Source organism: Papaver somniferum, chromosome 5 (genome assembly GCF_003573695.1).
Source record: "Papaver somniferum cultivar HN1 chromosome 5, ASM357369v1, whole genome shotgun sequence".
NCBI classification, from domain to species: domain Eukaryota; kingdom Viridiplantae; phylum Streptophyta; class Magnoliopsida; order Ranunculales; family Papaveraceae; genus Papaver; species Papaver somniferum.
Window position 1 is genome coordinate 153,590,960 of NC_039362.1, and position 22,712 is coordinate 153,613,671.

Consider the following 22,712-nt stretch of genomic DNA (forward strand, 5'->3'; position numbering starts at 1 on the left):
ATGAATAATTTTACAATGTACTTATAGACATTATTTTCGCTTAAAACAAATTATAAAACTATCTTGCAAAAGAACACGATTTAAAGTCCAGAAAAAAAGAAAAATTACACATGTCAGATATTATATTAAAGCAATGTCATTACCGCACGAGCTATCTCTAGATATTTATTAGAACTCTCTGTTAACCTCAAGCCGTGCCGTTACGGCACGAGTTATTTATAGTATATATACATGTAGTCAATCATTTAAAAAGAAACATGATAAGCTACCATACTCATATCTAGTGCAAGATCATGAACTAGGATTTACTTTTTAAAAGGTGTTGGAGATTTGGTGTACCAAAAAACCTCACTTGTGGAACAAACTTACCATGGGGAAATATGTTTTTCAAATCTCTAATTGAATTCCTAATAAGTCTTGTCACCTTTTGGTGTTTCTTGTTGGAGGACTACTGCTGAAACAAGCTTTTTGATATCATCTGACTCCATTTTGTGTATGCATCCAGGGCTTATATCCTTTTGGCAGGACAAGTGGGCTAATAACTCTTGTCTGGTTGACACTTTTTAGTCGCTACAATAATTAGATAGGTCATAAAATACAAGTGTATTTGATCATAGTACTGCAGATAGCTCCTGAAGATTTGATTTAAGAAGAACCTTGACTTATATGGAAACTAAACCAACTTGCTGCTTCTTTTAATGTCGTTGGTGCTTCACCTCCTGATCTAAACTTGGTACCTGACACAGAAGATGGTATCTTGACCCGCCCGATATCTTTTCATTTAAGCCTCTTTACGCCAACTTAACTTCTGAAAATGGTATTTCAGATTTTCTATATAAGTTATCCTGAAAAGTTGGTATCCATCCAAAAAATCAACTTCTTAATGTGGTGTGTACTCCATGGAAAACTCAATTCTCAAGATATATCTAAGACGCAAAGGTACTGCCATACACAACTCGTGAGTTATGTGTGGTTACAACAATGAATCACAAAATCATTTGTTGCTGCTTTACAAACTCATGTATGGTCCTCTCTTGCCCTGGGAAATTATGGGCACGGATCTTTCCAGACTCAATGAGTTTGCTAGCAGCGACTTGGTTGCATAATCAACTTTCAAGGTCCGACAAGTGGTTTGGGATTTCATCCCAACGACGATTGTCTGGTTTTTTAGAGGGAAAGAAATTGCGGACTTTTTGAGGATAAATATCTATTCAAGACATATAAGGATTTAGTAGTGATGTAACATCTTTGGTCTTCTAACATGCAGATGCTTCTTGTTGTGGTACTTCGATTGCGGTAAATAAGAGTTCGTTACTCGGACTTGAAAAGATTTTTAAAACAAAAATATATACACAATATGTCACAAGATCAAGAGGAACCAGGACTCAGGATTCCAATGTGTTTCATATTCAAGTGGCTCAGAAAATAATTCTAGGCGATTATAGATCAAAATAAAACAAGTATTAACTCTATCTTTGCCAAATTAGATTCCATAAAATATTACTTGTATATGATAAGCATGGAACATCAAGAATCCCTAGGACTAAGCATGTTCCATCAAACAAAATCACAAGTAATTAATTGAAATCATAAATCAATTAAAATCGGTGCAAAAAGTGAATTAAGAATTATTTAAATAACCACATGGCTGAAAAACAACTTCCTCCATCATCCCAGTATTGGGGTTTAGCTACTCATAATAATCATGTTCTCAAAATACATACTTGATGCTCAAAATATGATTAAAAGAGTGAAAAATATAATACAGTGAAACTACGAACCTCTTTAAGCGTCCAGAGAAGAACGATAGAATACCACTGCTGTAAATAACGATACCTCACGGCTGCTGTTGACGCTGTTGTTTTAAGACCCCCGGCTGCTAGTCGTTGTCACTGTTGATAAACGACTGTCTCTGCCGGTGTGTTCTTCGTGTTCTTCGAGCTTTGTTAATGGCAGCAGCAGCAGCAAGTACAATTCCTGCAACTCCTCCTGCGCCTCTCTGCTGGCCTCCCAATCGACCCCTAACTCTTGATAAAACCTTTTATAACTTCTCTCCACCTCTTATATACTTCACAGCTCAAAGAAATCCCGATATAATCTCTTTTTTTTCTTCTCTGCCGTTGAAACAATAATCACCTCTGTCAGTGTTTGTACGCGTCTGTTAGCTATAAAATAGCCACCAAACTCTTCCTATGACTTGAACAGGACCAAATACATGATTATCCAGCGTAAAACTCTCCCAAAATCTCCACAAAATCTTTGAAAGTGCACAACAGGACACGTCTCTCTGTTTTAACTTTGATTGCTTCTCCCGGATATTCTAGCCCAATTAAGCCCATGAAATCATCCATACTAGAATTGTATATCCATATCACGTCCAGCCCATGAGAATCAGTGATTTAATCTATTAAAACTCGTCCGAAAATCCAACCCTAAATCTGTCTGGTGAAAGAAAATTTTCCCGCCAAAAATTGTTTTCAAACGGTGAAGGTGACCTCCCCCTTATCCAGTTCTGGTGTCCCTTTAGCACATGTCCGAATTGGGTTACCCCTTATCCATAGTGAGAGTCCGAATAACACTTTCCCCTTGGGTGCAAATAGTAATTTTTCTGGGATATTTTCAGCACTTTTTCAGGGTTCCTCCGGGGTATTTCTGGGGTGCTTCCAACATACTTCTGGGGTGCTTCTGGTACGTTATCTACGGAGGTTCAAATGCCACATTTTGAGCCAATTTCGCCGCAAAAGCTTATTTCTCCAAAAACACCTACAAAGACATAAAATAACCAAATAAGTACAAAATCGAGCACTAACAATATAAACAATTGGGACAAATTAGACACATAAATGCGTCTATCACTTCTTACAATAGAGTGCACTTAAATTTTCCAAACACGGTTCAGAAATGGGACCTGTATTTATCTAATTTTCTTGGTTTCTTCTACTACTTTATGGGAATTCTTTTGCGAAAATGCCATATAACCAGCTAATTAACAGATGAATAACAACGTTTTTTGACGTGGCCAAATATGTGGCAGAAAGAAACTGTTTTTATGTTTGCCACTTCACTTGAGCAAACGAAAATAATTCTCAAGGTTTTTCTTCTTCTTTCACCATTAAGGTTTGAACAGTAATTGAAACTCTCACCTACCGGAGATAGAGATCAAGTTGAACATCATAAACAAACCAACCTTCTTTTCATCTTTTTACTCGTTTTTCTTCTCCTGCAAAAATCTTCCACTTCTATTATTGTTTATGACCATCAATGGCTAACAACAGTACCTTATCCATCTTGATTGAGAATATGAGATACTACCATCTATAAAAGTAAAAATTGATCCACAAAAACTACTTTAGTTAAGCCTATAGTTAAAATAAGACCCAATCAGAATGACTAATTGATTATAAGATCCGATCTATGTATTTCTAAACCTAATTGGTAATTTGGCTTTGATCGTTAATAATAATTCCCAAAAATTACAAGTGATAAGAAATCTTAAGAATTACGAAACGACCTTTTGATATTACTGAAACTATGGTCATAGAAATCAAATTTAGGAAGTCTGATTTCGTTGTGAAGAAGAACAAAGGATTGGAAAGAGAAGTATTAAGAATCTAAACTGTATTTTTGGTGTTCATCTTAACAGTGAGGTAAATCCAACGGCTGACCTGTTCTCTTCATTCAATTATCATGACGTGATAATAGCAGCAGTTTCTAACTCTGCCACGGGATTGCCACGTCGTCATTCGCGGTAACAACTGTTGTTCATGTAGCAGAACCGGTTCTTTTATGAAATCTAATATACTCTCTCTTTTTTTTCAAAAAAAAAGAAATAATGACAAATTATTCATAATATTAGAGTTGTTTTTTTCTTTTTCAAATTTATTCAATTATGGTTTGTACATATAATTTTTTGGTAACCTAGCAACAAGTTGGGCACCAACTCCCTTTTGAATAACAACATCTAATATATTAAAATATAAATGAATCACTTATTTGATATAATTTAGTTTTTTTTATGTCTCATTTTTGTTTAATTTTCATATTAAAAGAACTAATTTGATTGTACAACAACAAGAACCAATCCTTTTATCCCAAACGAGTTGGGATAGGTTGAAATTAGAACCCATATTGAAATTGCCAATATCAGAAACAGAAAAATAAAAGAAAAGTTTTGCCTTGAATTTTTTTTTTAGGAAAAGTGCAGTAACCTGTTAAAAGTATTCTTGATGTACTGAACTTTTCAACTTCCATTAAATTGATTATAATGTTTGTATATTTTTTGTTGAAACAATTCAATTTTTCGTATAAAAGTTTCGCCTGTATACCTCGCCTGTAAACCTAGTTTTTAGACTTAAATCCTAAAACCACCCGCCTGTAAACCACTTCTTTCTTTACTCCCATCACCATTACCATCATCTCGATGGGTTAGGTGGTGGGAGTTTTAAAACATCACAAATTTGTTGTTTGTTTGTTTTTTTTCTTTGGTTCCCGACTTGAGAATTATTTACCATTCCTAGATAATTGTTTGTACAACTTTACACATTTTCTGTGTTTTTGTTGCTTTTCTTTGTTACATCGTGCGAGTTCCTAGGTGGTTTTATTCTTGGTTTGTCATGTGTTCGACAGTTGAGCTGTACCTCCTATCATGTTTGATTTTATGCTTGAATGATGATCGCAGATAAGGGGGTACTAATATGCCTTTTTAAAGACTTTCATGGGTTCCCTATGGGGGGATCGGAAGCAAGGGTTTCACATGTTTAGTGCCCTATTTGAAGAGGCTACATCTCTGCAACTCAAAGAGGAAGAATGCTCTTCAACAGACCATTGGAAGTGACTTGGATGTATTCAGTACCTTAGAAGAAATCTTGAGGACATTGAAGCAATAGCTATGTTTTGACTTTATGAGTATCCAGGCATGGAGAAGGGCATGTAAACATGAAGAGATTGACGTTAGACCCGCAACATGTGAGGTATCTGCGGATGTAACTGAACAGATTGTTGGAGTACCTCGGCCTGGCTCTATTCTCGTGCAGTTGGAGGACAATGATTTTGAGATAAACGTTGAGACATTGGATGCAGTTCTTCATGCTCCCGTAAGTACCGTGAAGAGTATTCCTAAATGGTGCAGGATGGCCTTTTCCCAAGTTTTGAAAGCAGCACTTTTGAAAGTGGCAGTAGAGCCTAAATCAGTCAGGAACTGGGTTAGCTTGTTGATACTACCTCGTTGTACATTGTGCATCTTCATACCCAAGAATAGGACGGAGCGTAAATCTGGGAGTCGTAAATCTATGCAGCAGAAACAAATTCTAAAGGCATTGACGACTTGGGGTGAAGCAGGGGGAGTCCAACAACTTGTTAAAGAGGTTCTACAGGTGCAGCGAACTAGAAGTGTTATGCTAAAGGAAGACGACGAACCTGACAGTAAACATACGAATGTTTTCTGCTTGCTTGCGCAAAGTAGCAGACGGACACTTTACTGCCGCGGTTAAAGCCATCAACTCTTCAGGGGTGACGCAGTACAATGAAGATACGAAGAAAGCCCTTGAAGATAAATACATGTTCATTCCCCCTCCGCAGAATCCATCTATCCCGTTAACTGAGACGCCTCTACTGGCAGAAGAGGGCACTATCTTAACCTGCATTAAATCGTTTCCTAAGGGGACTTCATGTGGCAGGGATGGCCTCCGGGCACAACACATGTTGAATGCATTTTATGATGAAGGTTCTTATGTGGAGGATGACCTAGTCACGACAATAACAAGGGTTGTTAATCTGTGGTTGAGTGGTAGATGTCCACTAATTCTTGCGGAGTTTATTGCTTCAGCACCATTAACTCCTCTTCTGAAGCTAGACAAAAGTATTCGTCCTATTGCTGTTGGGACGATTTGGTGTCGTCTTGTTTCCAAAGTTGCTATGAAGGGAGTTGGCAAGGACATGTCAGCCTACTTACAAGACTTTCAGTTCGGGGTGGGGGTTTCAGGAGGTGCAAAGGCAATTTTATATGCTGTGAACAAGTATGTTAGTAAGAACCATGTAGACCCTAGCCTCACTATGCCTAGTTGACCGCACATCCATGCTTCTTGAGGTTCGTAGACTTTGTCCATCTATATCTCCATGGGTGGATTATTTGTATGGTCAACCTGCAAGATTATATGTAGGAGATTATCATATCTATTCTTCGACATGGGTGCAACAAGGTGACCCGTTGGGTCCTTTGTTGTTTGATTTGGTGCTTCATCAGCTTATAACAAAGATAAATGAGCAGTGCACATTATCTTTACAGGCTTGGTATCTTGATGATGGTACTATTATTGGTGACACTGTCGAAGTGGCGCAAGATCTCACTAATGTTCAGACAGAGGGGCCTCGGTTGGGACTTATATTGAATATAAAAAAAACGAAATATTTTGGCCCTCTTGTGATGGACGAAAGATACGGTGTGGTATGTTTCCTGCTGGGATCTCATGGCCAGACAATGGGGTCAAACTTTTAGGTGGTGCAGTCAGCCTTAATGATGAGTTTGTGAAATGGCTTGCTACCATGGGAGTAAAGAATGTTGTGGAGTTGATGCAGGTCTTGTCCAAACTACGTGATCCTCAAAGTGATTTATTACTTTTGTGTGCATGTATGGGCATCTCTAAGATGTTTTTTGGGCTTCTCATTTGTTTCTCGGGGTACACTATGGAGGCAGTAGATATCTTTGATAGAGGCTTGAGAGAGGCGATAGAGGGAATTGTGGTTTGTGGAGGTCCGTATTTTGGGGAGATGCAATGGAGACTAGCTACACTGCCTATTATATATGGAGGCCTTGGGTTATACACGGCTAAGGAAGCATCACAATATGCTTTCCTCGCATCACGTGTGCAATCTTGGGGGTTGCAATCACGTACCCAGGGATAGTGGGGTTGAAGGTATGGACGATAATTTTTATATTGCTTTGAAAACCTTACAAGAAACTCTGCCCGACCAAGACTTTAGCAGTTTCACCAATAAAGACACCACCTCCCTTAAAGCACAAAGCAACCTGGCAAGTGCTCTTTTTGGTAAAGTTGTTAAAGACATGGATAGGGTTTACAGATTTTCGGGCAAACAGAAAGCAGTTTTTGGTTGCCTACAACCAGCGCATGCGCAGGATTTTCTTCTTGCTATCCCGATTGAGGGCCTTGGGCAGAAGATGTCCCCCTTGGAGTACCGGTCCATCCTTAAATACATATTAATGATTCCCATATACCCTTCTGATTCACGTTTCCCTACTTGTGTAACGAGTTTCTTAGACACATACGGGGAACATGCAGTTCATTGTAAGGTAGATCCTGGTTTTAAATATAGACATGATCATGTGAGAGATACCTTATATGATGTATTATGGAGGGCTGGTATTTCAGCAAAGAAAGAGGCGCCGGTCAACGTTTTGACGGATCCTCTTGAAGGGAGATCAGTACTCAGGCCAACATATGTTCTTATTTTTGGACGGGCCAATGGGAAACATGCGTGTGTTGACCTTACTGGGGTTTCTCCATCAGTAGGCATTGAACACGGTTCTTTCACAGTTGGACAGGCAACTTTGAAAGCTGCCCCAGGTAAGGTAGCGAAGCATAAAAAAGCGTGTATTGATAATGGACATGCTTTTATCCCCTTTACCTTTGACACTTTTGGGTATCTGGCACCAGAGGCGGTTGGACTTTTAGCGAGAGTTCAAAGAGTCATGCACAGTAATGTCATGACTCCTGATTCTAGAGAGTTTGTGTTTAAGAGGATATAGATTTTGCTATTCAAAAAGGACTTGCGATGCAGCTTGTTGCTCGTTTGCCTGATATGTAATTTATAACTATTTATATTTAATTTTCAGCTATAAAGAAAAGTAAGATAAATAGTAAAATAAGATAAAATAGCAAGGCTACAAACATTCTGAGTGCTAATCTATATACTAATATAGATGCTAAGGGTCAAAGTCCTATATATTCCTAATTAAATCTTAACCAAACTCTTTAGGTTAACACACGCATTGACCCCGAGCTGCTAAACAACGTCTTAGTTTCTGATATTATTTCTAATTAAATCTTAACCAAACTCTTTAGGTCATGGTTTTGGTAAGTGGATCACCAATTTTCACATGTTCCTCTTCTAAGCCAACTCGTTGGACACATTCCATTCCTTTAAGCCTCTTTTCACTACTCACTTCTATGTTAATTTTGGTCCATTTTTGCTTCTTTTTATGTTTACAACATGATTTACTTAAAATTATTATCAAGGATAATTTAAAAGATATGCTAATAGCACATTTGGATACAAATCCGGTTCTGACTTCTACTCAGAAATAAAACTATTTTGCTCGACAAAAAACTGACTTTTCTATTTGTAGAAATCATTTTGAAATATTATTGCCGAACACGCTATAAGTTAATTTGTCCAAACCGCTGGGAGATGAAACTAGGAGATATGAGAGGTGAAAAAAAGTTAAATGGCCCACGGGCTGGACGGGCTAAGTAAGAGACAGTACTAGTCATTAATTATACAACGACCCTTTAAACTAAATCTGGACTGTCTCTCCAGGTAAACCGTTCCACAAATCTCGAAGATCCGAAACATATTAATCAAACTGATTTTTTTCTATTTTCCCACCAACAACAAATTCCCCTTCGTTTCATGGCCCCCTGACGAAAACAAAAAAAAAGAAAAGAAATTAATTTCTTTTTTAATTTTGACCTTTTTTTTCACTCTCTCTCCTCAAAAAATTTCCTGTTTCTCTCTCATCAAACGCGAACCAAACTGAAGAACGAAAGAAAAGAAAAAATCGGTCTTCGACGGATCCGAGAAAAAACAAAACCAGAAAAAACAGAAACCCTAACCCTAGCCAATAACACATCATCATCATCATCATCTTCCCCTCACCGCCTAGCTTTTTTCCCCCTTTTTTCCTCCCGCACGTCGAAAACAATCAAAACGAATTAGGGTTAGGGTTTCGTGTGTTATGGACAGTGGAAGAAGAAGAAGAAATCTAATATGACTAGAAGAAGAAGTTATTATAATAGTATGAGCAGATGCAAACGTTTGTGGAAGATATGATGGGTAGAGGTGACGATAGAGGTTGTGGCACCGAAGAAAAACCTTGTAAAATTTCTACTTTTAGTAAAAATCATCATCAATCGTTGTTGGGGTTAGTGGTAGATCCTCCAGAGGACGTCAAAATTGATTACTATAATCAAGCACAGAAAGCTCTGTGTGAGCGTTCTCCTTTTGAAGATGAAGCAGAAGTTTCTAGGGTTTGTAATATTCCTTCTGGGTTAGCTGACTTCTTGTCTAGGTCTACTTATAGTCGTAAAAAGCACAAAAAATCACATTCAGAATCGTCTGCTGGGCAAAAGAAATCTTCTTCTTCTGTTGAGAAATCCAAGGTTAAAAAGAACATTTGGTCAGACACTGAAGATTATTTTAGGCAAGTAACATTTACTGACATTCAGAATTTAGTCAGTCAGTCTTCTTCTGTTACTTCTTCTCAGCCTTACTTTACTATTCCTTCTTTGCCTAAATTTGTAAATGAGAATGTCGATTCTTCTGTTGCAACTGTTAGTGGTTACAATGAGGTGGTAGTTGAAGAAGAAGAAGTAGTAGTGCCCAAAGAGGAGGTGGTGGTGGAAAATAAAGAAAAACAAGTAGAAGAAGATAATTTAGTGGAAAATGAAGTTAGGGAAGCTGAAATTTTGCCCACAGAAGAAAAAGAAGACAATTTAGTGGAAAATGAGACTTTAAATACTCAATCATCTTCTTCGTCTTCAAATGGGTTAGAATGGCTCTTGGGTGCCAGAAACAAGGTAGTAGTCACTTCTGAGAGACCTTCCAAGAAGCGGAAGCTTTTGGGAAGTGAAGCTGGATTAGAGAGACTTAAAGTTGTTTGTCCTTCTGTAGGACAGAGTTTACCTGTTTGCCATTTGTGTTGCTTGGAAGATTCCGGTGAACATATGAATTCTTTACTGGTATGTGGTTCGTGTAAAGTTTACATTCATCAGAAGTGTTATGGTGTTCAAGATGCTCCAGTTGGGATATGGTTGTGTTCTTGGTGTTTGTCGAGGGGTAGTTCCGAGGCTGATGGGGATGGTAAAGAACTTTCGTTGAGGCCTTGTATTCTTTGTCCCAAATCAGGTGGAGCGTTAAAACCAGTGGTCAGGAATGTTGAATTTAAGGGAGGTGGATCGTCGGAGTTTGCTCATTTGTTCTGTAGTCTGTGGATGCCCGACGCATATGTTGAGGATATAAAGAAGATGGAGCCGATCATGAATATTGGGGAGATAAATGATATGCGAAAGAAATTAGTTTGCAATGTATGCAAGGTGAAATATGGTGCATGCGTACGGTGTAGTCATGGTATGATTCTTCTCTCCTTTCTTCAGTTCGTGCACTTCTCGTTCACACTCATAGGCATCTGAGTAGCACACCTTATGGTTAAGTCATAATGCAGTTTTGGCTTTTATCTTTTTCTTTTTCATCAGTAAAGATGAGGACTTAGTATATATAAATATGCCTTCCCAGAACATTAAATCATTAATGCCTCCCTCAAAAAAGAGGGAAATAATGACCTAAAGAAAGAGTAGTTTGTCGGAAAGTGTCTACCGATCCTTGCGCAGCAGCCTTCGGGTTTACTCGACGTCATCTATGCTCTCATTGCCAAGTAGATACCTCGCACAGAAAGTTGACCTTATTCTTAACTTGAAACTTCCTAAATCCTTCAGCAGTAGTTTGCGATTTAACTGTTTTTAAGGCATTTCAGTGTATTTGATTTGCTGTTGAATTTAATTGGGTTTTGATACAATAGGAATATGTAGCTAGCTAGTAATAATTTTGTGGGGATGATATTAACATTTTTGTTGGCTCGGTAGGGTTACGATTTATAAGGTAATAGGGAATTCAGAAAATGTTATTTATGAACTGTTTACTCTGAACAGAGATCTCAGATTGAATCTGTTGGTACCCAATGTTTGTATTACTTGAGAGCTTCTGAACCGGTATGCCTTATGTAAATCCACTTTAATGCTAATGATACACTCTCACGACCTGTGAATAATGTCAGTTGTACCCTTGTATGTTAAACTATGTCAGTGATGTTTTTATCATAACGTTTTCTGCTTTTGCTGATCATTCAGGTACTTGCAGGACTGCTTTACATCCAATATGTGCAAGGGAAGCAAAATACAAGATGGAGATCTGGGGAAAGATTGGATGTGATAATGTGCTCCCTTCTTGCCTTTTCATCTTAGTTTTCTTTTTTCCTTTGTTCTTCTCTCTCCTTTTTGCCAGCTGCTCCCAACTTGCTGTTCTCTGATCAAATTGTTTTTGTGCTAATTTTCTCAGGTTGAGTTGAGGGCTTTTTGCGCAAAGCATTCCGGATTGCCAGATGTTTGCAATAGCCAGCAGTCGGTAAATAATACATATGCAGGGGATGATTGTGGCTCCTCTATATCCAGTCGTCCCACTGTGTTACTGGTGGTTAACAAGTCACAGAAGGTAAAGCTTGGTCAGGGGAGTGACCTGAATGACCAGATAAATGGAGTTCGTGTTACTGCAACAGATACGAACTCTGAAAATCTGGCGAACAATGAGATATCTTTGGGACAAGATTTGTCGACTACCAGGCCAAGCTCTAAACCTAGGTCGGAGTGTGATGAAGGGCTTGATAGCAAGGACACATCTGAAAGGGGCAATGTTGGAGAGACTAACCTTTCTGATTTGTTGGATATTGTCCAAACCCTGAAAAAGGTAACAGTAGATCCTTTGGCCTCATGATGTGGAAGTTTTACATAATACAGTGCAGTTCTTGTTCATGCAAATAGTATAAGTGCTCATGATTTTTGTTTCCTTTCTATGGTGCAGTTAGTCGATCGGGGAAAGGTCATTGTTAGCGACGTAGCATCAGATATTGGAATCTCATCTGATACATTGGCAGAAATTCTTGTGGTACTTGAAAATGATTAATCTAGGCTAAACTTATTGTCATTTGTTTATTTCAAAGGTAATTAATAAATCTATAACTGCTTTCTTGGGGGTTTTTATTGCAGGGGGGAAATTCCATCTTTCCTGATTTGAGATGCAAAATCATCAAGTGGATTCGAAATCATGCATACGTGGATAGTCCACAACCAAATCTTAAAGTTGGAGGGCCGGACTGTCCTGATACTGTTTCAGAAGCTGGTCCAGATAGTTCCACCGATGTTCCTTTTAAATCTGTTCCACCAAGAAGGAGAACAAAGAACAACATACGTATTTTGATGGATAATAAAGTAGTGTGCTCTTCTGAGGAAAAACTGCTCCTGCAAAATGGCAATGGGATAGTGATAGATGAGGCAGAAGTAAAATTTGATGTTCCTAACGGAGGTGTTAGAGATGGCGATGGGGGAAATAGTGTTGTCTCTCACGATGGTGATTGTTGCTTTGAGGATAATGATGTCTTGAAAGAGGTAATCTTGATTGTTTATTTAAATTCTCGATTAAAGGGATAGCTTTATTATCCGTTTCCATAGAATTTAGAATTGGATGAATTGTTCTGCTTTGTTCCTTGTAAGTAGGTTCTTTTGTTGGGGAGCAAATTTTCTGAATTTTTTTCACCCATTAACATAGTGCTGTCTTTGTAACATCTTGTAGTAATAAAGAAAGAACATTGCTTTATCATTTGATTACCAGACTTATGCAAGGAGTGCGCTCATTATCATATGCTACAATTGAATGCATATTTAGTGCCAGCGTAGTAGTTATATCGTTCTCTACATTTTTTGTTTTTGTTTTCTTTTTCTTCTATTAAGATATTTCTAGTTAGGTTCGTAGCTGAATCTTACTCTGCTAGGGTTTGAATTCTATTATTCCAGTAGTGATATTGTTTGGTGTCAGAGAGTAGGGCATAGTCTCAAGATGCTATCTGTGAAGTTCGCTGGTAAAAAATATGCGCTAATAGTCCAGACCTAGTTCATATGCAATGTATAATAGTTCATCTAAACTGATATTCAGGATTGAGTTCCAATTTTGGTTCAGGAGGAGTCCGTAAGGCTTTTTTTTTTTTTCCTCTTCCGTGCAAATCATAGAAGTTCTTACCACAGATTTCTAGCTTCATATTGCTTCCTGGTTGATGATTTTTATAACTTCTCACTCTGTTGTGTAACCTCTTTGGTCTTGTACTCCAGCATCTTTTCTTTGCGTACCCCATTTTAATTGGCACCATCTCACCAGTGGGCGGCATTTGCTCTCCTTTGATCTCTATCCAGATCCCTCACACCATTAAGAAACTGGAAAGGTTGCCATGAGACCCGTTTGCTCAGTTTCTCTATCTTTTACTCCCTCCTTTAGATTGCTATACCGCACCAAGTCGGTGACAAATAGAGTTATATGATATGACAAGGAAGCCTAGAGATGAAGTAATGACAGCGGATGTAGGAACCCTACCTGGTATTAATCTGCATATGAAATACACCAGGAGTAGAATAAGGAATTGCTGGAAGTATCTTATTACTTGGTATATGTAGGTTTGACAAGGAGTGAGGTAGCAATAAGCAATTACAAAAATGTTGTTTAGGTAGTATGTGTGATCAGTGCGAGAAAGTTGTATTAAGCAATTACAAAAAATGTCGTGTAGGTAGTAGCTTAGGGGAAAGAGTTGACATTAAGGTAAGATAGTTGTAAGAAAAAGATAATTTATATGGTGATAAAGGGATCTTTTGCCTTCTGGAGCAACAAGCCCCTGAACTTTTATTATGTGACCACTGACGTACAAAGATCACTGTAGAAAGTACCATTTTTGTAAAGGTGGCAAAATAGCTAGAGTTGCTTACGTAATGCGAGCTTGTTCAACGTGTGGTCTCTAGCAGTTGCACATGTGAAAGTAATGTCTTGTATTCAGCACGTGAACAAACATAATGTTCAACTTTAAGTAGCTGAAAGGTTCCTTTGAAGGATCATAAAGCTATGCTGGTGTTTTTCATAGATTTACTTAACTTGTCTTAAAATCTCATTGGCTAATGGAACTTAACGTCGTGGAAGAGTGACTGGATCTATTTTTCTTTTTTATGTTTTTAATCAGTGTTGGAAACTCTTCCCTTTGCATACAAGTTCACTTATCTTTTTGGCAGATTTTGGTCGAGTCTTCTGGACGACATGGCTTGGATTCTTCTTTGGGGGAGTCGACTGTACCTGAAGGTATGACTTAAAGAGTTTTTGGTACATGTGTTTCGGTGGTTGCCGATTTCTGCAGCTTCTTGTCAGGCAGACATTTAATTTTGGTTATTAATATGCCTTAGTTATTATGCAACCATGAAACTTCAACATTGCAAACGCTTTGGTGAGCTTTTCTTTTAGTGATCCTGTTTTGAAGTGGGCACGAATTCCATATTCTGAGATTGCCTATTTACTAGTCTCTTCCCTTAGTTAAGTGTGAGTATGTTTGCTGTGGTCGAATTTAAAGTGAAGGTGTTGCTTGTACAAAGTGCTGAGCATAGTTCTGTAGTTATAATTGTTTTTGCAGTCTAATAAAGCTTTCTAGCCAGGGTACTGACTTTTGTGTGGTGTCTAAGGCTGCACAATGTTGTGAATTATAACAAAACAACAGGTTTAGCTTGAGAAATTCAGAATTACTTTTCGCCCAATATTGAGCTTGTGTATGATAACACAGTTGGAGGAGTCCTGCTTAAAGAACCAGTGAACTGTCTTTCAAAGTATTTTGTGGTCCTTGGTTACGTCCTATCATTTCTCAGCAGGAAAGCTTGTTATCTGGGCCAGTATTTCGTTGATCTTGTATTAGCTCTTGGAGTTATAGATTGCCCCACTCTGTGTAAAGTAACTGACTGCATTGAGAAAAGCAGTCTTGCAGTACTGTATGTTTGAAGGAACCAGTGGGGATTGTGACTTAAGCTGAAATCTTTTTAGACCTCATTTTATAGCTAAATTTTGTTAGATTTTTCAACAAACAAATTCCCGGATTCTGATTTTCCAAGCTGTTTTGAATATTTTATTTTCAGTGCTTGTGGCTTGACTAAACTGAATTCTTATGAAGCTAAAGGCTGATGTGTTGATTCACTTATCCCACTGTTTCCTTTTCCCCCACTCTAATTTCTGTGTTGAATTTAACTATTTTTACATGTATTGGTTGCTTGTGGGATTTTGCTAGCTGAATACTCTGCATTGTTATCCAATTTACATGTATTAATTGTGTTATATCGAATGGAATGCAGGGAAGCCTGTGCACTGTAACATGCCTGTGAATGAACAAGTAGAGAGGGATTCTTCTTTGCAGAGTAGTTTGGTGAATTCTGACGGTGAGCATAATGCAACTTCTGTTGATGTAGGGACTCTGGTCATTCCTGATTTCACGTAAGCTTCTTTCTACAGTCAAAATATCTTACAATCCATGTTCTCTGGTTGACTTTGAAAATCACGGAGAATGATTTTTCTCTCTCATATTTGATGCAGAGCTGGAGTGCCAACTTCTTGTTCGTACGTTCACCCGTTTATTCAAAATAAGTTGTCCCAGCAGGCCCACACAGTTTCCGAGACTCATGGTAATATATTTTCTTTAGTTTTAAGGATGTGAACTGTAGTCGATCAAAAAAAAAAGTATGTTAACTGTAACAAAGCTCAACCACACGATCTTTTCCTGTGCAGAAACAATGGTAAAAGATGTCCCTGTTACAGAGTCACCTTTTCCTGGTACTCATGGCGACGATGACCAAGATGGTAACAGTACCTGTATTACCGCTGATTGTACTTTAGATGGTATCACGTCGAAAAAATTGGAGATGGCTAAGAAGATGGGCGTCTTAGATCTGTCACCTGAAGACGAACTGGAAGGGCAACTTATTTACCTTCAAAATAAGCTCCTCGACAACACCATTGCAAGCAAGCGTCATTGTGGTCTCTGTGCTTGACCTCTTGTTGATGTTGGTTGTATATTGTTATGTTACTAAAGTATCTAATGTGTTTGTATTATCCTTGCAGATGAACTTGTTTCTCGAGTGGTAAAAAGTCTTCCGAAGGAACTCGATACCGCTTGTAGGCAACGATGGGATTTGGTACTAGTTAGTCAGTATCTTTGTGGGATTAGGGAAGCAAAGAAACAAGGAAGAAAAGAGAGAAGGAACAAAGAAGCTCAGGCTGTGCTGGCTGCTGCAACCGCCGCAGCTGCAGCTTCTTCAAGGATATCATCACTTAGGAAAGACGTACCTGAAGAAACTGCTCATCATGAGGTCTTGTTCTTTACGTGATAACTGATAGGTATTGGATGTGTTCATTTTATTTGCAGTAAATTGATGATTCTTTCTCCTGCAGAGCCAATCGAAAATAAATGCTGTCGGTGGGAGGACTGGGCTTTACTCCCAAATGATGCCACGGGCTAAGGAGACACTTTCAAGACTGGCCGTTGGACGCAATTCTACTGAAAAGCCCTCTGAAACTGTCCAGTTAAACTCTTCAAAGGAACACCCTCATTCATGTGAAATTTGCAGAAGACCTGGGATGTTGTTGAACCCTATATTAGTTTGTCACAACTGCAAGGTTTGCCATCCTTACAATTATTATTTTTAGCAACTGCATTTTTGGTTTATGTCGATGTTCACAAAAACATGTCTGCTTTCAGGTGCCAGTCCATTCGGGTTGTTATCGTAGTGTTAAAGGTTCTTCTGGACCATGGTACTGTGAACTGTGTGAAGATTTGATGGCATCCAGGAGCCTTAGAGTTCCAGTTGTAAACCCTCGTGAGAAGCCTTGTTTTCCTGCACAGTGTTGTTTGTGTGGTGGCAGTAGTGGTGCTTTTAGAAGGTCAACCGACGGACAATGGGTTCATTCCTTCTGTGCTGAGGTAATAAAACATTCTTTCATGCTGTTGCTGTTGAGTCTCTTTGAGGATTTTATTTTATTAATCTCTTTTCTGTTCTAGTGGCTGTTGGAATCAACTTTCAAGAGGGGACAGCAGAATCCCGTGGAAGGACTGGTAAGAGATGGAATCTTAGACTTTTTGATATTTAATTTGTACCTTTTTCTTTTTTGTGATGGGTCTCAAGTAACAGCACTTACGTTTTTTTATGGAATGTCAGGATACCCTTCTGAAGGAAAGGGAAGTTTGCAGTATTTGCGGTACTAAACTTGGAGTCTGTGTAAAGGTTAGGATTATTACACATTTTTCTGTTCATGCTACATATAAGATAAGTGGTGGAGGATAAAGTACAATTTTTCATCATTAATCTGTATTTCCATGCAGTGTCACTATGGAAATTGTCAAAGCAATTTTCATCCCTGTTGCGCCAGAAATGCTGGATTTTACATGCTCATGAAGACTGGTGGAGGTGGAAACAAGTCACATCACAAAGCTTACTGTGAAAAGCATAGCTTGGAGCTGAGAGAAAAGGTCAATCATTTGGTTTACAAAATGGATATTTAAAATTCAAGTTTCTGCAGCATGTCATATATGTTTCTATATTGTTTCTACAGGCTGGGACACAGCAACATGGTGCCGAGGAGCTTAAAAGCATTAAACAAACAAGGGTTAGTGCTGATATAACCAATAATTTTTGTCTTTTGACTCTAAAGTTTTTCCACTTCCTGGCTGGTTTTCTCATGCCTGGTTCTTTATCAGTCTCTTTATTGAGTTTTTGCTAGAGTGCTAACTAATGTTCCACATGATTATGTTTATGGTGGTATTGCTTCACACTTTAGCGGTTAAAAACTATTATTTGCAAACCTTTACGAAGTATTAATGTTCATGGTAAATGCTGCAGCTGCTTTAATTTATGGGTTATGTTTTGCTCTATTGTCTTGCTTTGCTAGTGGGAAACTGACAATTCCTGCTCGGTGGATAACTTTTTCAATGACAGTAGCACACATGGACTTATGGGGTCAAGTGTGTGTGGTTTTTTGTGAACTGTTATAAGTTATCTTGTTTAACACGCACAGCGTTCTCTATTTATGAACGACTAACTCCACCACTGGGTATAATTAGGTAAACTGGGTAATTGATGCCAGGGTATATTGGGTACGTGAGCTTTCTTGGGGAAAGGATTTGTGGTAAAAGGTGTCTATCTTCTTTTAAATGAGAGCAGTCTCATTACATAGTTTATCAGATTTCTAAAAGTTCTAGATAATCAAATGGTTGACTCCGTGAAACACTATTTCATGTGTAGGTTGAGCTTTCAAACTGCATACTTGCATTGTTTGAGAGTGTCATTTTTTCATGTTAGTAAAACAAGTCTCATGTGATACCATATAGTAATCGTACTTGCATCACCTTGTGTTGCAGTTGCAGCCGAGTTTAAAACCCCTTTTTGAATGTTACTGTTCTTTGAAAATTGAGTATCTGCGATACTAGTGACACCAAAACAGAGTAATGGGGACCAAAGTCTTTGGAAGCCCGAACCACTGATTCAAAGAAGTAACTTGGTATTGTGATATACTACATAAATTATCTGTTCTCCTTTAGAATAAGTGATAATTTTGTTGAGTAAATTACATAAATTATATGTTTAACTTCCCTTCATGTTCAGTTACTACATAATGACATGACATACACTGGCTGCGCATTTTGTAAGAAACTAAGAATTTTATCTTTTCTTTTTTTTTCCATCAAAACTCTCTGAACTCAATGGGTTGCTTTACTTTGCTGAATGTCCTTGGTTTTCGTAGATGTCTTGTTCTTGACAAGATTCTACCTGTTTTGTCTTCGTGCTGATTTATTATTTCTCCCCTTTGAAATATATATTTGCACCTCGCTTGACCTCAAACAACTGATAAGCTTGTAATTTTGCTTGCAAATCTTGCGTTCGTACAGGTAGAGCTTGAGAGGGTGCGCCTTCTTTGTGAAAGAATCATCAAAAGAGAGAAACTTAAGGTAATTGGTGTTAACTTATCTTGGCAAATGGCAGAGGTTAAGTTGCTGTTTTATTGTGATTGTACTGTTACACTATTACTTATGGTAAACTTTATTCTTCTCTCTGTAAGAAGAGATATCAGTGTTTAATAGCATGTTTCAATAAATTTGTAAAGACATAGTATACTTTTTTTAATCCAGATTATAAACGGGCATTCTTCTTTATTTCCTTTTTTAGTTTATTGGAGATCTTAAACCTTAAACTATAACTTAGAGAGACCTGTATGATCACTACTGATACCAACATGATCATGGTTATCAACTGCAAACATGCTCCTGAAGGTCATACATGTAGTTAGTGGCTCCTGATGCACCCTCATATATGGAAATTTTTATACATGTTCCAAGAGTTATGCTGACTGGACAGAATTTTTTAGGAGTTTTCAAGTTAAAAGCAAGGATTTCATCTTATATATTTATTTGGCATGTTGAGTAGATCTTGGTTATCTGATGCTTAAGTTGATGAAAAGTGGTAACCCTTTTTCTACTTTGCCAACTATTGTTGAAGAATATTATGGAATGGGGCTTCAATATCTTCTAGTTATTCAATCCTTATACTCTGTCTACGAACATTATCATTTTTTTTCCTGAAAAATGTAAAATTGGCATGCTACTCTTTTTTCACACTTGTGGGCTAGTGGTGTGACTAAGATCCTCCAGCACATTGGTCCATGAATCTTCTTAGTTGTTTAAAGAGATGCTGAATTAATAAGGATTGGTAGCTATTCAACTTGTGTAGACTATCGCCTACTACATCACGTTTGGCTCATTTAGTCTGGCTATGTAGGCTGTGCTGGAGGCACTGTCAGATTAACCACACCTTGTAGTTTATTCAAGTCTATGTTGCTATTAGGAGTGTGGCTTTTTCTCGTTGCTCAGTGTATCCTTTAAAAGTAGTAACTATATGTTTTTGAAATCTCTATTCCAATCTTTTCCTCATTATCTGAGTTTTTATTTCGTTGCTTTTTGGCCAGTGCTTTAACATGTCGCAGTAAAAAAAATTCCACACTTTTCGTGCAATCATTGATTATTTTCTCCGCAAAATAGCTGTGTCCTAACTGATACAATGTTTGCAGCGAGAGTTAGTTGTCTGTTCACAAGAAATACTCGCTTCAAAACGGGACTCCATAGCTCTGTCAGTGCTTGTTCGTAGTCCATTCTTCCTTCCTGATGTCAGTTCAGAATCAGCAACAACGTCCCTGCGAGGGCATGTGGATGACAAAAAATCTTGCAATGAAGCGATGACGCAAAGATCAGATGACATCACCATGGACACTGCTGTTTCTGGTAAGCGCCGGATTGTGCTTCCTGTGCCTATGGATATCGACCAAAAGACTGATGATAGCTCCACTTCTCAAGATCAGCTGTGCACCATAAAGACAAATGACAGGGTGCTATTATCTGGGAAGAAGCTCCCCAAGAGACCTGCATCTGTTGCTCTGCGGAATTTGGAGGAGGATGCTGACAAGAGGTCAAAATCAAGAAAGGTGAGACTTTTTACATTATTTGGAACAAGGTGTTAGGGCTTCTTAGATCCCCATGTATATATACTCTGCGTGGTTGCTGTCATTCTCTTTGTGATGGATTTTTCATCACTCTTGCTCAATGATGCAGCACCCTGAAACCTTTCAAAAAGAGCTGGTGATGACATCAGATCAAGCATCTTTTCAGAATCAGCGGTTACCAAAAGGGTTTGCTTATGTTCCTGTGGTGTGCCTTCCTAAGGAGAAGCCTCCTCCCCGTGAAACAGATTTGCAAGACTCGGTGGAGCCTGATGGATAAGACTAAAATATCAAATCTCTTTTGGGTTCTTTGTTTCCTTGATGGCCAGCCACAGCCTATCCAAGAGCTCTGCTGATCTCTGCTCGGAGGTTGATTGTGATTGTTGGTCCCGTTTAACAAGTAAAAGGATATATCATTGGGTTAGGGACCTGGCCGTTCGGTCCCATATCAACTGGGACTGCCTCCTACCGTTCGTTCAGATATGAAAGTTTTGTCATCGTTGTTGTATACACATTCTGAGAGCAACTGTACAGAGGATGAGGTTTCTTTCCATTTAATGTATGGCAACAAGCTTGAGGTTGCCTTTCCCCCATAGGGAGGGTTGTATGCAGGCTGTGCTTTCCTGTAAACTGTATATGAGAAATTAGAAAGGTATTATTATGTTGCATCCTCTAAAACTTAGTGTGTATATCGTTAGCATCGCTGTTCTTGGAGTGCAGTTAGCATTTGGAGACGAGTCTTTGCAGTTGGTCATTGTACCACTGTGTACAGCAATTAGAATCACAGATAGCAATTTTATTGCTTTTTCTTTATTGCCTGTGTCTTGCTGATCTATTTTAATTCTGGAATTGGTTTCTTTTGGAGCTAGTCTGTTAATGGATTGCATGGATAGTTTTATTGGGTTTGTTTCCATCAACTGTGATGGAGGTTTACTCATTTATTGAAACAGAGACCGTGATATGACTCATACACAAGGCTATTCTGAATCCCAATTGTTGGATTGTCATATCACTTCTCTGAGTGTTGTCTCTTGCAGGAATAACTGACTGGGCTGTAAGCCTTTTGAGTTTTTTTAATCATTTGATGCGGATGGTGTAGGTTGCCTTGTCAAGGTTGTAGACTTGATACTTACTGAGCTGCTGGGATATTTAGTCATTGTGGTTTATAAGTACTGATTTTCCATGATCTTCATTATTATTTATATATAATGTTATGCTGTTTTCTTGATGACAAGTGGTTCTGGTATGTGTTTCAGGGATGGCTATTGATGTGAAAAGCAATGAATTTTCAGTTTAATGTCTTGCAGGAGCAGAAATTTCTGATGTTCAGCTGACATTGATTACTTGATGCATTTCCATGCTCAGGATGTCTAGGTTCTTGGCTCGGAAAGTTATTTCAAAGAAGGTTAGTATTAGATGCATTTATTTCCTTCAGCATATGGAAGCAATGATAGCAGCAGTTTAAGATTTTGATTTATTTTTTTCCTTTCTGTAATTGGTTTCCAAGTACGATCTGGATAGCAAATGAAAATGTGATTTTATCATCGTAGCTTTTGGCAAGTTAGGTCGTATTGCCATATTGGTTAAACTTTGAAATGATCCTTCTCTTATTGATTTCTTTCCTTGGCTTTTATTCTTAGACTTCATGTGTAGAGCTTCTTTATTGGCTAATTGGTAATTACTTCTATATTTTAGATCAAGGGAGACGAGTTACAGTCATAGGGTAAGAGAGTACTTACGATAAATTGCATCCTAATTGTCCCGTGAACAATGACGCATGTAGGGAACTAGCTTTTGTTGATGGCCGATTCTAATTCAAGGATCAAATAAGGGCTTAAGTGACACGTGTAGGAAAAGCCGCTTAGGTATGTGCGGGATATTTTGTTTCTGATTACTTTTCATGCGACCTGGTTCTTTGCCACTTAACTCGATGTTTTAGACATCTAGGTTCAGGTTTAAGGACGTCTCAGATGTGGATCTGAACTATACACAGATTGAACATGCATCGACAAGACTGGTGCAATCATGCACTCTGTTGTATAGGAAGCACACATAAGTCAGGACTCTACCACATTTGGATCAACTAGATTCATGAATCTTGAACCAATCCTATTAATCATAATAACCCACTTTGCTCCTACCTCTGTGCTTAGAATCTCATTCATTCATTTGTCCAATGACATGTTAAATTAAGAGTATACCTATAAGCCTTTTTTTGCTATTGCTGTTTGTTCACCAGACATGCAATGTGGTCTGGCCCGTCTGGGGGACTCCGAAACAACAAAATGTGCTAGGGACATTATATGCGTGCCTACCATATT

The 22,712-nt window shown here is 38.3% G+C and overlaps 1 protein-coding gene across 1 annotated transcript; it reads left to right on the top strand.

Annotated features, from left to right (window-relative positions):
* Positions 1-8,729: 8,729 nt before the first annotated feature.
* Positions 8,730-21,204, top strand: LOC113283256. Its single transcript, XM_026532456.1, has 19 exons — positions 8,730-10,362; positions 11,139-11,224; positions 11,347-11,751; positions 11,866-11,949; positions 12,051-12,449; positions 14,109-14,175; positions 15,207-15,345; positions 15,445-15,533; positions 15,637-15,885; positions 15,970-16,217; positions 16,300-16,524; positions 16,607-16,828; positions 16,907-16,960; positions 17,064-17,129; positions 17,228-17,374; positions 17,458-17,511; positions 18,791-18,850; positions 19,966-20,376; positions 20,504-21,204. Exons 1-19 carry the CDS (start codon positions 9,042-9,044, stop codon positions 20,669-20,671), a joined length of 4,494 nt encoding a protein of 1,497 aa, XP_026388241.1. The 5' UTR covers positions 8,730-9,041; the 3' UTR covers positions 20,672-21,204.
* Positions 21,205-22,712: the final 1,508 nt, after the last annotated feature.

Excerpts from the sequence above, each read along its gene's own strand:
- LOC113283256 (XM_026532456.1), top strand. The coding sequence starts at position 9,042 with ATGCAAACGTTTGTGGAAGATATGATGGGTAGAGGTGACGATAGAGGT. Across the intron at positions 15,346-15,444 it reads CTGGTCATTCCTGATTTCAC|AGCTGGAGTGCCAACTTCTT; the intron begins GTAAGCTTCTTT and ends TATTTGATGCAG. Across the intron at positions 16,829-16,906 it reads TTCATTCCTTCTGTGCTGAG|TGGCTGTTGGAATCAACTTT; the intron begins GTAATAAAACAT and ends TTTCTGTTCTAG.